A 15,672-nucleotide genomic window follows, 5' to 3' on the forward strand; every position below is an offset into this window, starting at 1 on the left:
TTTTACAATTTGCTTTACGTTGCACCGAGTTAGGTCTGTTTTACAATATAGGGCCTAATTGTTTAATCGAGTCCTCCTATTCAATACACTATTTACTTATCTATGAAGATGATGTTTCTACATTATCATCCATACATAATTTGACCCCTATTTTGGGTCATCTTCAGTGGATTGAATATTAAAGATACATAATCTAGAGTTCAGTAATATCCTAATAAAAGTTAATGAACACTGGTCCTATAGGTCTCACTAGAATGTTGAATTTAAAAGTGCATAACCTACATTTCATTAATGTCATAACAAAAGTTATTATGCAATACAGATTGGGATTGTGGCGACAATGGGCTAGGATAGGTCTACGAGTGGGAGGGAAACAACCGTCGCCTTAAGGTACAGCCCCAGCATTTGCCTGGTGTGAAAACAAGAAACCAAGGAAAACCATCTTCAGAGGTGTCAACAGTGGGATTCAAACCCATTATCTCCTGAATGCAAACTAGTAGGTATATGACCCACTTACTCTATCTCCTCATTCCAAGTAACCTCCTGCCATGGTTCCCACCTGTTTGTACCAGCGATCATTCCAGCTACTTTCATATCTGTTACTTCTAACTTATAAGATATCCTGAGTCAACTCAGCTTTCACTCCCATACAGCTAAGTCAGTCTGAAAACAAATCTGTGTAAAAATAGTTCCATCTAGGAGCTGACTTCTTTCTTACATAATGCAGTTGATTGCAACTGCTAACTTAGCTTATTTTCTGCACCTTGATGTAATCTCATGTACAGTTCATCCCAGCGTATTTGCGAGATGGGATAAACACACTGCAGGGAGAAAAAAAAAATTGGAAGGCGCGAGAGGGAATGCTGGCTACGTCTGATGGTCATATTCCACAAATCGGAAATTGCACTTACATTTTACTCCTTAGCACTTACTATTGAACAGAAATAATAATCATATAACATATTATTTCTGATGTTATTAATAGAAATCGTGCTAGGTTTACTGAAACTAATACATGTTAATGAAAAATCCTCTCACGATATCTGAAAAAGTTAGGTGTGCAGTCCCACAGCCGGAAGAGCTTCCGGGCTAATACAATCCGTGCTACATAGCATACAATGGTGAGTGAGACTGTTCATATTGAGATATTCTGAGTACTGTGTGTTATTCATGCTCCCATGAAGATATTAAAGCTTGTGTTGAACCGAGTATATGTATAGGCTTTTCTTTCATAGTTCTGTAGTGTAATTTAGTTTAGTTTAGTTTACTGTACTACAGTGCAGTGTGGACTTGTTTAATTTACAGTATGCATATTTAGTGTAATTATAAATCTGTGATAATTCTTATGCAATGGCTGAGCTCGGGCCTTCTTTAATTAAGCACTGGAAGGGAAAAACCACTAACCAATGGTGAAAACAAATGTGCTTTGAATATATTTACTAAGTTTTGCAAAGACTACCCAGAACGTACTCTTGATGAAGTAACAGCTTTAGCTGCAAATGCTTCAGGTATTTCCAAGGCCAGCATATATCATGCAAGGAGTGAGGTAAAAACTAAAGGGAAAGTAGTAACACCACAAAAAACTCGGAAAATAAAACGACTGAAAAGTATGACAATTTTACAAAGGATGGCATTCGTACAAAAATTCAAAAATTCTTTACTAGGAATGAAATTCCCACATTGAACAAAGTTTATCTTCCATGAATAGGGACGATGATGTGCCTAATTTCTCTCACTCAACTTTGCATAGGCTTCTAAAATACACTGAAGGAAATGGAAATTGCAACACCCAGAAGGAGTAGTGCTACATTGCTGCAATTGAACATGCAAGACGAGGGTTCAATTGCAATTCGATGATTACACTTTCAGGTCCCTCTGACCACAAGTTTGGACAAGAATCAATACAGGATGTGCCCACCACGAGCTGCAATACATTGATGAATTCGTCGAGGCATGGAGTCAATAAGGCCCTGGATCGCTTCCTGAGGAATTGTGGCCCATGCTTGCTGCACTGCATGGGTCAGTTGTTCCAGAGTTCTGGGTGGCTGAGAACGGTTGGCCAGTTGTCGACCCATCATGTCCCACACATGCTCAATAGGACTGAGGTCCAGAGATCTGGCGGGCCATTCTAAGGTTGTGATGTCATGGAGAGCTTCTCTGGAGATGCGTGCAGTGTGAACCCGGGCAATGTCCTGCTGAAACATCCCATTAGCAATATTTGCCATCATAGGGACAACCACTGGATTGAGTACCCTATCAATGTACTGTCAAGCAGTCATAGTGCCCTCAACAAGCACTAATTGTGATTTCACATTAAAGCCAATAGCTCCCCAGACCATAATGCTTGGTGTTGGCCCTGTGTGCCTCTCGACAATAAGATCTGGGCGGCCCCTCTCCCCGGTACGTCGGCGCACATGATTCCGGCGATCACTGCGGGCAAGACAGAAGTGTAATTCATCAATAAAGACGACCCTATGCCATTCGTCGACCCACGTTGATCTTTCTGGACACCAAGCCAGCCTTACACGTCGCTGTTGTGGGATCAATGGAACACCTTCTGCAGGAACACGGGCTCGTAAGCCAGCTGCACGCAGGCGATTACCAACTGTTTGTTCTGTAACGTGGGGTGCCACAGCTGCTCAAATTTGTGCTGCTGTTGCATGGGGTTCCATCCGGGCCATCTGAATGATGCGGCGATCCTCTCTCGCAGTTGTCTGTTGTGCTGGGCCTGTGCCAGGTCTACAAGTGTGGGTAACTTCATTTGACCACCGCTGCCATACACGTTGTACCGTAGATGCCTGTCGGCCAACACGTGCAGCGATAGTCCTTAGTGATAATCGAGCCTCACACAGCCCAATTATCCGAGCCCTCTCAAACGGCAACAGTTGTTGATGGCGTGCTCTTCTCTGTCGTCGAGGCATGTTTGACAGGGAACACTTTACTGCACAGACTGCAAGTCAACTACGCTACACCAGAGTCCATATACTGGAGTTATTCCTCCACGACCAATCATGTGGGGAGACCTGTAGCAACAATCCAATGGGTCTGAAACTTTGATCATTTACATACCTACATGGCATCATTCCATATCTTGCAAATCAACACAAACGACCAATGCCTTCATGGTGTTGCAATTTCCATTTTCTTAAGTGTAATGAATTTTAAGTTCATTGCATGAAATCACCAGGACGACGTAGTGTTGTGAAAGCGGAAGTATTTGCAGCAAATAAAGAAGTTAAGTGCTGTGTTAGGTTTAATGGTCCACCCAATCAATACATTTCACTTTAAAAGTGAAAACTATTTAATATTAAAATATATTAAACATACTTTGAGACATGTTTCATCTCATTTGAGACTTCTTCAGCCATAACGTCTTGTAACAGATTACAATGTTCATTGTTGCTGTCTAATAATTTAAAAATGGAAGAACCCATGTCCTTTGCAAACTATTTGAGAATACACTAAAGACAAATTATACACACTATTTACATAAAATTGTTTTATCACTTCTTGCAAAAATATGTTCTTCAATGTTAATATTAGAATGACATTTCTTGAAAACATGACATGCAGTGCTGGTAGCTGTTAGCTTCAGTGTACTGACTGAAGGAGATTTGAATTCTGGCCTCGGAATAGGAAATGGGACCAATTCCACATCAGAATATTTAAATGCTTTAATTCATATGAAAATTTCTTTCAAGAGATAAGCTATTTCTGGTAGAAGTAATCTAATGCTTCTGAGATAGCCTGTTGTATGGCAAAGATCTGTGCTGCATGACCACCATATTGATACCTTAATTCGTATGAATATTCCTTTTTTTAAAGACAAGGTCAGGAAAGAAAGAGATATATAAAATGAATAGGTTTAAAACCCTCATATACTTAAGAAATGAGTTTTCGTCATGAATGCATGGCGTAAAAGCTTACCGTCAAAGTTGGTGAAACTCCCTATAGCCGGTTCACTTCTGAGCCTTGCTCTGATTTGCTTAGAACAAATTTAACTAGTCAAGGTCATCTGGGGAAGTTAGAGATTGAACAATTCATGAAAATTCTAGAGTTCATCACTAAAAAGAACTACTTTACATTCAACAATACTATTTATAGTCAAGAGGGATTACCTATGGGAGCTCCAGCCTCGGGTATCCTGGCCAATATTTATTTAGACCATCTAGAACGCTGCAAAATAATTGGACATATTCAAGGTTTGGATTTTTGGACACAATTCTTGGATGATACCTTAGTAATAATAGATAAACGCTATAACAATAGTAACACCGGTGACCATTAAAATTTATTCTTTACATGTGGGGAGTCATAAGAGGCCTGCTTATTTCAGTATAGTTTACTGAGCCTTCAATTTAGCTTTATCTCATATGGAAAGAGAAAAATAATTATGGTACATACAGAAGATAGCCAATATGAATAGGTTCAGTGTTAATACCATTAATAAAATTATAAGTAAAAAGAAAGAACAACATAAGACTAATACCAGAGAATCGCAAGAGTTCAAAGTACGCAACTTTTACATTTACAACCAGGTATCTCGGACACGTCAATACCAACAGACACAAGAAGTATTCTGCTATGAGTGTCCATATGGGAGATGGTGGTCACCAATATACCGATATAAATAGAGACTTGACCATTTAAAGAAAAGTGAGCAAAGGGAACCTAATGAGCAATTACGAAAATATTTACATAGGCTTGGATCAGAGCATTAATGCAAACAAAAATTTCAATGACGTACAAGAGAACAAAAATCCGTTGATACCGTCGCTTTTATCATCATGAAAAATTAATAATTTGAAGTTACCTCCTCTAAAACAAACATCCCGCACTCCCGTTCTACCTATAGATGGAGCTGTTTCCCCTTCCTTTACTAATAGCACTGCCCCCCCCCCCCCCCCAGCAAAGTTCCGCAGGGCGAGAGGAAACATAATTATAACACACGCAGTAGCATGGCGAGAGGCAAATCAGAGTGAGGCTCAGAAGGGAACCGGCTATAGGGGGTTTCACCAACTTTGAAGGTAAGCTTTTACATCATGCATTTGTGACGAAAACTCATTTCTTAAATTTCTGAGGGTTTTGCTAGTTGCTTTACGTCGCACTGACACAGATATGTCTTATGGCGACGATGGGACAGGGAAGGGCTAGGAGTGGGAAGGAAGCTGCCGTGGAATTAATTAAGGTACAGCCCCAGCATTTGCCTGGTGTGAAAATGGGAAACCACGGAAAACCATTTTCAGGGCTGCCGACAGTGGGGTTCGAACCTACTATCTCCCGAATACTGGATACTGGCCGCACTTAAGCGACTGCAGCTATCGAGCTCGGTAAACTGAGGGTTTTGAACCCATTAATTTTATAGATCTCTTTCTTTCCTGACCTTAACTTTAAAAAAAGGAATATTCATAAGCATTAAGCTGTCAATATGGCGGTCTTGCAGTGCAGATCTTTGCCGTATGACAGGCTATCAGAGAAGCATTAGATTCCTTCTACCAGAAATAGCTTAGTTTTTGAAAGGAATTTTCATATGAATTAAAGCTTTTAAATATTCTGATGTGGAATTGGTCCCATTTCCTATTCCGAGGCTAGAATTCAAATTTCCTTCACTCAGTACACTGAAGCTACCAGCACTGCATATCATATTTTCAAGAAATGTCATTCTAATATTAACAATGAAGACATTTTTTTTTTTTTTTGCAAGAAGTGATGGCAAATTGTATGTACAATAGTGTGTATATTTTGTCTTTAGTGTATTCTCAAATAGTTTGCAAAGGACATGGGTTCTTCCATTTTTAAATTATTAGACAGCAACAATGAGCATTGTAATCTGTTATGAGACGTTATGGCTGGTAAAAGAAGAATTTGTAAGTTACAAAAAAGTTAAAGATGATAAACATGAAATTCTAGGTGTAAGGCTTATCTGTAAAGATAATTTGCAACTTGATCTCTTTGGAGTGTACAGACCGGGAAAGGGTAGCACTGACGCCGATTCACAATTATTTGATAAGATAATCAGCTATGTGGGAAACGATGTGGAAAGGAACGTGATAGTAGCGGGTGATCACAATTTACCAAATGTCAATTGGGAAGGTAATGCGAATGACAGGAAGCATGACCAACAAATGGCAAATAAGAAATAAGTTAATATGGGAAGGGCAGCTGATTCAGAGTCTGACTCGTTGGCTGAATGGTCAGCGTACTGGCCTTCAGTTCAGAGGGTCCCGGGTTCTATACTCGGCCGGGTCAGGGATTTTAACCTTCATTGGTTAATTCCAATGGCTCGGGGGCTGGGTGTTTGTTCTGTTTCCAACATCCCTGCAACTCACACACTTCACACAACACTATCCTCCACCACAAAAATACGCAGCTACCGACACATGGCAGATGCCGCCCACCCTCATTGGAGGGTCTGCCTTACAAGGGCTGCGCTTGGCTAAAAATAGCCACATGAAATTATATATTATTAGCTGATTCAGAAAGTGATGGAACCAACTAGAGGGAGAATATATTCTGGATATGGTGCTGGTAAAACCAGATGAGCTCTATAGAGAAACTGAAGTAATAGATGGCATTAGTGATCACAAAGGTGTTTTTGTGGTAGTTAAAAAGAAATGTGAAGGAAAGGAAGGTATGAAAATTAGGCAGTACCATATGGCTGAAAAAATGAAATAGCGTATGGCTTTTAGTGCCGGGAAATCCCAGGATGGGTTCGGCTCGCCAGGTGCAGGTCTTTTGATTTGACTCCCGTAGGCAACCTGCGTGTCGTGATGAGGATGAAATGATGATGAAGACAACACATACACCCATCCCCCGTGCCAGGGAAATTAACCAATGATGGTTAAAATTCCTGACCCTGCTGGGAATCGAACCCGGGACCCCTGTCGCCAAAGGCCAGCACACTAACCATTTAGCCATGGAGCTGGACACCATATGGCTGATAAAACAGGCATGAGGGTGTTTTTAAAAAGTAACCATGATCGGTGGAATACGGTAAATAAAAATGTAAGCAGACTCTGGGATGGGTTTAAAGCAATTGTTGACGAATGTGAAAATAGATTTGTACCTTTAAAGGTGGCAAGGAATGGTAAAGATCCACTATATTATAACAGAGAAGTAAAGAGACTAAGAAGGAGGTGCAGGTTGGAAAGAAATAGAGTTAGAAATGGCTGTGGAAGTAAGGAGAAATTGAAGGAACTTAATAGGAAATTGAATCTAGCAAAGAAGTCAGCTAAGGATTATATGATGGCAAGCATAATGGGCCATCATACAAATTTTAGTGAAAAATGGAAGAGTATGTATAGGTACTTTAAAGCAGAAACAGGCTCCAAGAAGTATATTCCAGGAATCATTCATGAACAAGGGAAGTGTGTATGCAAGGATCTTCAAAAAGCAGAAGTATTCAGTCAGCAGTATGTAAAGATTGTTGGTTACAAAGATAATGTTCAGATAGAGGAGGTGACTAATACTAAAGAAGTATTAAAATTTACCTATGATAACACTGATATTTACAGTAAGATACATAAGTTGAAAACTAGAAAAGCAGCTGGAATTGGTAAGCTTTCTGGGAATATACTAAAGACAATGGGTTGGGATATAGTATCATATCTGAAGTACTTATTTGATTATTGTTTGCTTGAAGGAGTTATACCAAATGAATGGAGAGTTGCTATAGTAGCCCCTGTGTATAAAGGAAATTGGTGACAGACATAAAGCTGAAAATTACAGGCCAGTCAATTTGACATGCATTGCATGTAAGGTTTGGGAAAGCATTCTTTCTGATTATATTAGACATGCTTGCAAAATGAATAACTGGTTTGATAGAAGGCAGTTTGGGTTTAGGAAAGGTTATTCCACTGAAGCTCAACTTTCAGGATTCCAGCAAGATATAGCAGATATCCTGGATTCAGGAGGTCAAATGGACTGTATAGCGAGTGACCTATCTAATGCATTTGATACCAAGCTCGATAGCTGCAGTCGCTTAAGTGCGGCCAGTATCCAGTATTCGGGAGATAGTGGGTTCAAACCCCACTGTCGGCAGCCCTGAAGATGGTTTTCCGTGGTTTCCCATTTTCACACCAGGCAAATGCTGGGGCTGTACCTCAATTAAGGCCACGGCCGCTTCCTTCCCACTCCTAGCCGTTCCCTGTCCCATCGTCGCCATATGACCTATCTGTGTTGATGCAACGTAAAGCAACTAACAAAAAAAAAAACATTTGACAGGTTAGATCATGGGAGACTACTGGCAAAAAAGAGTGCAATTGAACTTGACAAAAGAGTGAGTGAATGGATCGCTATATTTCTCAAAAATAGAACTCGGAGAATTAGAGTAGGTGAAGCTTTATCTGACCCTGTAATAATTAAGGGGGGAATTCTGCAAGGCAGTATTGGACCTTTATGTCTTCTTATATATATCAATGATATGTGTAAAGAAGTGGAATCAGAGATAAGGATTTTTGCAGATGATGTTATTCTGTATAGAGTAACAAATGTTACAAGATTGTGAGCAACTGCAAAATGACCTCGATAATGTTGTGACATGAACAGTAGGCAATGGGGTTAAAAGTCAGGTTGTGAGATTTACAAATAGGAAAGGTCCTCTCAGTTTTAATTACTGCATTAATGGGGTGAACGTTCCTTTTGGAGATCATTGTAAGTACCTAGGTGTTAATATAAGGAAAGATCTTCATCGGGGTAATCACATAAATGGGATTGTAAATAAAGGGTACAGATCTCTACACAATGTTATGAGGGTATTTAGGGGTTGTAATGAGGATGTAGAGGAGAGGGCTTATGTCTCTGGTAAGACCCCAACTAGAGTATGGTTCCAGAGTATGGGACCCTCCCCAGGATTACTTGATGCAAGAACTGGAAAAAATCAAAGAAAAACAGCTCGATTTGTTCTGGGCGATTTCCGACAGAAGAGTAGCGTTACAAAAATGTTGCAAAGTTTGGGCTGAGAAGACTTGGGAGAAAGGAGAAGAGCTGCTCAACTAAGTGGTATGTTCCAAGCTGTTAATGGAGAGATGGAGTGGAATGACATCAGTAGACGAATAAGTTTGAGTGGTGTCTTTAAAAGTAGGAAAGATCACAATATGAAGATAAAGCTAGAATTCAAGAGGACAAATTGGGGAAAATATTCGTTTATAAGAAGGGGAGTTGGGGATTGGAATAACTTACCAAAGGAGATGTTCAATAAATTTCCAATTTATTTGAAATAATTTAAGAAAAGTGTAGGAAAACAAGGATAGGGAATCTGCCACCTGGACGACTGCGCTAAATGCAGATCTTGGTCGGTCGATTGAAGTCTCAAATGTGACGAAACATGTTCCAATGTGTGTTTAATATATTTAAATATTAAGTAGTTTTCGCTTATAAAGTGAAGTGTACTGATTGGGTAGACCATTAAACCTAACACAGTTCTTAATTTAAACAGTATCAATATGGATCGATATGAAGTAGTTCGTAAATTGTAAAAATAAATAAGTTTCGTGAGAATTCTGTGCCTATTTCTATCTTCACAAGACAGGTAAATGCAGGTCACACTTCATCGAAAGTGTGAAAGGGCCTTGATATAAAGTCTGGTAAGCAGAAGTTTCTCGAGCGATTATCCGGTGGTTTAAGAAATCCCTCTGGAAAGAGAAAGAGACTTCTTTACACATATCATTGATATATATAAGAAGACATAAAGGTATAAGATATAAAGGTCCAATAATACTGCCTTGCAGAATTCCCCCCTTAATTATTACAGGGTCAGATAAAGCTTCACCTACTCTAATTCTCTGAGTTCTATTTTTGAGAAATATAGCGATCCATTCACTCACTCTTTTGTCAAGTTCAATTGCACTCTTTTTTGCCAGTAGTCTCCCATGATCTAACCTGTCAAATGTTTTTTTTGTTAGTTGCTTTACGTTGCATCAACACAGATAGGTCATATGGCGATGATGGGACAGGGAACGGCTAGGAGTGGGAAGGGAAGGAAGCGGCCGTGTACATCTCTATCTTCACAAATTCTTTGAAGCACAATCTGCTTTAATAATGTTGCTGTCCATGCTGGCCCGTTTGTTTGGTAAATCGACTCTAGTTTTAGCCACAGTTCATAAGAAGTGACACAAACTTTTACCTGTTTCAATTCTGAGGGTTGAATCGCCAAGATGATATCTGACATTGCTTCACTGTCACGTTCTTCCCATTCTGTAATAGCGGCTGTGTACTCACTGACCGGTTCAGGCTTAACCTTTCTCCCAGCTACATACACCCATGTACGATTTTTTACTAACACAGCCTTCATGTGAATTTTCCATGTGTCAAAGTTGTCCTTTGACAACATCTCGATGCGCACCATATTTGAAGTGTTCATCTTCACACACTATTACTTAGCAGAAGACACTTGGCTAAATGTTTAACTGAACCTCGCCAAGCGTGCGAGACATGATATTTTCATGCGTCAGCACGGTTTGTATTAGAATGACACTATTTATTATATATGTAAATCACAGATGGATACAGTGAAAAAAATAGAAATGGATATTATATTCATGACTTGTCAGAATGGAAAAAGAAACCATAGTGTGTAGGTGGCGGTACCTGATGGTGTCTCAGCCAGAGTCATATGAATATATATAAATGTTCTGAACAATTATTATTATTATTATTATTTGCATATGAACCCTGTTGAATTATGCAGTGTTTTTATGATTTGCCTTGCTGGTCTTCCATATGGCTTTCATTTTTTCTCTGTGGGCTCTCTTCCTTTCTTCAGTCCACTTGGTTCCTGGTCTTTTTTCAACATTCTCTGGCTGTATTACCGATTTATTTACCTTTTTATGCAGCAGATTTCTGTCTAATATTTCTGGTATATCTATCTGGGCTTTCTCCAGGTCGTATTTGACTTCTTAGATCCATGCTAGACTCTTCAGTTCTCTGCTGTATGTCATGATCTTGTGTGTAAGCCTTGTTGTTGGGAGTCTTTGGACGTGTCCATAAAATTTCAATCTTCGTTTTCTAATATTATTATTATTAACTCTACAATCTAATATTATGGAGCATGAAAATAAGTGCAGTGGTGAGTATGATATAAAAATAAACATTTCCAAGACAAAAGTGATAACAGTAGGGAAGAAACCTAAGTAAACTGAAAGTCAGGTCAGGAATACAAAACTGGAACAGGTAATCATTTCAAGTATTCAGGACATGTATTCTTCCAGGTTGGTGGTATGCTATACTCTGCCCCAGCGTACTTGCGAGATGGAGTAAACACGAGCAGCTGTCTCGCTCTGCTGCCACAAACATGTGCGGGGACAATTAACATTCATGAAAATATATGCAGGGTTGGTGTCAGAAAGAGCATCTAACGGCAAAACCGGCTAAGTCAACATATGCAACACAGTTCACACCCATGACTATATGGGGCAGGGATAAAGCAGAGGAAGAAGATTATAAGTCCTTGATGTCGACCTCCATACGTCATACAGACTTCCTTTTCTTCACATGCTGCCAACCTCCATGCGTAGTATAGACCCCTGTAAGCCTACCTTCCTTTTGTTCTGACTTATAAAATTTTAAAGTTGTTGAGATGAAAATGGCATATCTTTGAACGTAAAGATCTCTGTCTTCCTGGTATGTATGAATCAGCACCAATCAGTGTTTCTTTTTATCCTTTCTAAAATGTTTGAAATAGTCTGACCTATTTCCACTTGAGAACATGTAGGTTTAAATTTACGCTGCATTCTAATGGATATATATTTCAATACAGGATGTTTCCTTATGTAGATTGATAGTATGAATCACCATCTCTTCATTGATATGAAAGTTGACATCATCAGGTGAAGATTTCTGTAATTCTTTCAATGCCTTGAAACTTCTTACAACTCACAATTACTTGACTTGCTGTCACCGTGAAATACAATATTGCGTGGCGCAGAAGGATGGCATGGTGCAGTTTGAATGAAGGAGAAGTAATTAAATTTTTATAAATCAAATGATAACAGCACTACACCAGACTGAACAGAGCAAAGCAAGAATGAATGCATAACATAAGGAATGGGAGGATATGGTTCACGCAGCCGAGTAATGGACAACAAAACATGCCGAAGTATATAGAATGGTTTATTGTTTGTATAATTTGCTTGATCATATTGGACAAGCTAGCATTAACCTTTTGTACAAATCTTGGTTACATTCTGTTTATGCCCTCTTTCTTATGAATTAATCATCCCATTAAACTTGGATTTGTGTTAAATGAATCTTTGAACTATTGTTCGCAGTTCTTCTGCTCAAAGTTCCCGAGGCAATGATTACCCTAGTTTTCACTGCAGTGTGAATCAACCCAGGCAAATATGAGAACGTCACTTTCAATCCGTACAAAATGTGGAAGGTCTCTTCTCCGTTACTGTACTATAAAAGGTAAATATAAAGTTAATGGATGTAAACTACATACTTTTCAGTCTCTACTGTAAACATTTCAAAATAATTTGAGGTAAACTGTTGTAACAGTGAATTTTTAAAGAGCTCGCTGCATTTTTTTAGTGCTCCCATCTGAATTACCTCCGTCCGTTGGGTAAAGTGGCACTCAAATGTTCCCCGTTACTGAGGGGTTGATAACACAAAACAACAAAACTTTCATCAAGGAAGGCTTGAACTGAAAGATTTTGACTTATCATTAGAAATATGTATTTGCAAAACTTTGCATCCCTCATAATCATCTGTTAAAGATGTTAATATTATTGCTGAAGAATGTTCTACTTACTGAGGATCATGGAGCACCTTGTTAACACTCTTGAGGATGTTCTCTTTGGTGATTTCTGTATATGGAAGTTTGATGGCAATGCCCTTCTCCACACACAGCTGCACATTATGGTACTGATCACCAAAAAGTGGAATGCTCACCATAGGAACTCCATTGTACACTGCTTCTATAGTTCCCATTAGACCTCCATGATTCATAAATACTTTTACATTTGGATGAGCTGCAAAATGATTAAATGTTGTTACACTATGTTAGATATTAGCATCCAGAAAACAAAGTTGATAAGATTTACTTTAATAAGAACTTACAGTTTGAGAATTAATATTTTACATCAATGTCAAGAATAAAAGTGAAGAAGATAAAGAATCCATGCTTAACGTTTTTAAGTACTATGTTAAGCAACCATGATTCACTTTTATACCACTATCCAATTTATCAAATGTAAGTATATTAGGCAAAAATATACTTTCACTCCAAAGAAACTTGAGAGCATATTTTTCTCTCTTCCATGCCCCAACCTAAGCTTCACAAAATTAACATCATCACTCAAATCTTCCGTACAACTACCTTCGCTGTTAAATTCATATTCTTTGTCACTCTCTATACTACAAAAAACACTTCATTTATGTCATTTAAGGTAACATCACCTGGCCACTTTCTCATGAGACATGAACTACTATTGCTATAGCAAGCATGCTCATGATCAGCTGTTATGGCATTGAAATAAACAAATAGTGTTCCTTTAGTAGTTGCTTCTTGGCATACAAAAGAATAATTTAGATATATTCTAACTAATTCTGAGGCTTGATTGAAATAATAATAATAATAATCAATACGGACCAAAAATGATATTTATTACATTTAATTCTGAGGCTTCGCAAGAAATGGCAGACCAATGTATTCAAGACTCATGTCCATCATATTTACACACTAGCAGAACCATGAACACAATCCCAAAAACGTGTATATCTTGGCATATAGATGTGAATTACATATATGCATGCACAGTACCGATACTTAAAAGGTTAAAAGTAACCATAGTAAAATTAATATAACTATTTATTAAATAAGATAACACAAAACAACATGGATGGTTTCAAATCCCACCATCTTGAAGATGGTTTACAGCAGTTTCCTATTTTTACACAGTCCATACCTTAATGAAGGCCACGACCACTACCTTCCCAGTCCTAGTCCTTTCCCATCACTGTATTGCCAAAAACCTTCAATGTGTTAGTGCAACCTTGAACTATTAGAAGAATAAACTATTACTGACTTGTTGAAACTGCTGCAAACAATAAGCAAATGAGTTGGTCACCAGCAGCTGTCAAAGCTGTCATCAAGAGAATTTTCATACAAAGAATCAAGGCATATAAAATGAAAATCCCATCACAAACGAGGTCACTTGTCATTAATGAACAACCCTAGGCTAATAATAAATAACATTATTAATCCTAGGCTTTGGGTGAACTGAAGAAGCATGGGACAGCAACTGATAATAGTTTTAGATCAGCTTTGACCCACAAGAGCCAAGAGACTGTTGGAGAAGCATGCTAATTGTAGTCAATGTTTAATGCTCTTCACAGATGAACTGCAGGAAGGAAGAGTGGACCATCAGAACAATTGAGTATATGCTCACAGAGCCATTGTCAACTTTTCAAAAGCGGAAAATGGTCACTACCTGGTATCATTGAAGGTTCAAGAGGGTGTGTCATGAGAAGGCACCACATAATATCCGTCTGGCTCTGTACCTGACAAGTCAGTGACTTGGCCTTCAGTCCTCGGGGCTTTGGGATAGATTCCTGTTTAACTCCCTTGGCTTGGAGGTTCAGTATTTGTTCCGTCCCTAACTTTCCTGTAATTTTGCACACCACACACACACACACACACACACACACACAAACTATTCTCCATTACACTAACACGCAATTTACAATACACAGCAGATGCCATCCACCCTCATCAGAGGGTCTGACTTACATAGGCTGCATCAATAATAATAATAATAATAATAATAATAATAATAATAATAATAATAATAATAATAATAATAATAATAATAACTGAAGAAGGAAATTTGGAATGGCCTGGCAAAATTAGAGGAAGCTGTAGATGCAGGAGCAACTTGCAGAATGTCTTGGAAGAAGACAAGGGAGCAATTAGAACAAAAATCAACTGTAAAGGAGCTGGAGCTGACTAAAACATCACTATCAATGACAACCAAGAAGAAATATGAGATGGAATGAAAAAAGTGCCCCCCAAAGAGAAAAAAAGAAGAACGATGTGATAAAATATACACATCCAGAAACTGATAGAAATGATCATGATGCAGCCACAGAAAGTGGAAAGAAGAGGAAACAAGATCACCCCGAACCACAGTGCTGTTCAGAAGCTGTCCTCATCACACCAATGAATGGTAAGACTTATGCGGATGTTTTAAGAGATATTTGGAGTAAAGTGAAGCCAGAAGAAAGCGGGACAGATATTCGGTCAATGCGTAAAACAAGAGCGGGTACTGTTCTTCTGGAATTTAAGAAAACCACGCAAAATGAGAATAGGAACATATTTAATAAATCTTTGAGAGATGTCATTGGACAAGATTGTGAAGTGAAAGCTCTGATCCCCCAAACGACACTTGAAATTTGGGATATGGAAGATGCTACCACTGCTGTGGATGTAGAAGATGCTGTAAGGCGGGATTTGGGGAATTTCAATGGTGAGATAAAAATTATAGTCACAAAGTCGAACAGCAGGGAGCAGAAACTCACCACAGTAGAGCTGGAAGACAAAGCGGCTATGAAACTTCTGGAAGCTAGGATGGCTCGACTCTAGGACAAGAAAAAGCAAGCATATCCCAGGATTGAGTGTTAATTCCAGCTCTTTTCATAATATGCTTTAGCTGATCCTTGAAACACCTCAAAGGA

At 38.7% G+C, this 15,672-nt stretch overlaps 1 protein-coding gene across 1 annotated transcript in view; it reads right to left on the reverse strand.

Moving 5' to 3' along the window:
- LOC136877421 (UDP-glycosyltransferase UGT5) overlaps nucleotides 1–15,672 on the reverse strand; it is a 53,931-nt gene that overhangs the window by 3,726 nt on the left and 34,533 nt on the right. The window contains exon 4 of the mRNA XM_067151444.2: nucleotides 12,749–12,968. Coding sequence (XP_067007545.1) covers nucleotides 12,749–12,968 — 220 coding nt within the window. The remainder of the gene's footprint in view (nucleotides 1–12,748; nucleotides 12,969–15,672) is intronic.

Source organism: Anabrus simplex, chromosome 7 (assembly GCF_040414725.1).
Source record: "Anabrus simplex isolate iqAnaSimp1 chromosome 7, ASM4041472v1, whole genome shotgun sequence".
NCBI classification, from domain to species: Eukaryota; Metazoa; Arthropoda; class Insecta; order Orthoptera; family Tettigoniidae; genus Anabrus; species Anabrus simplex.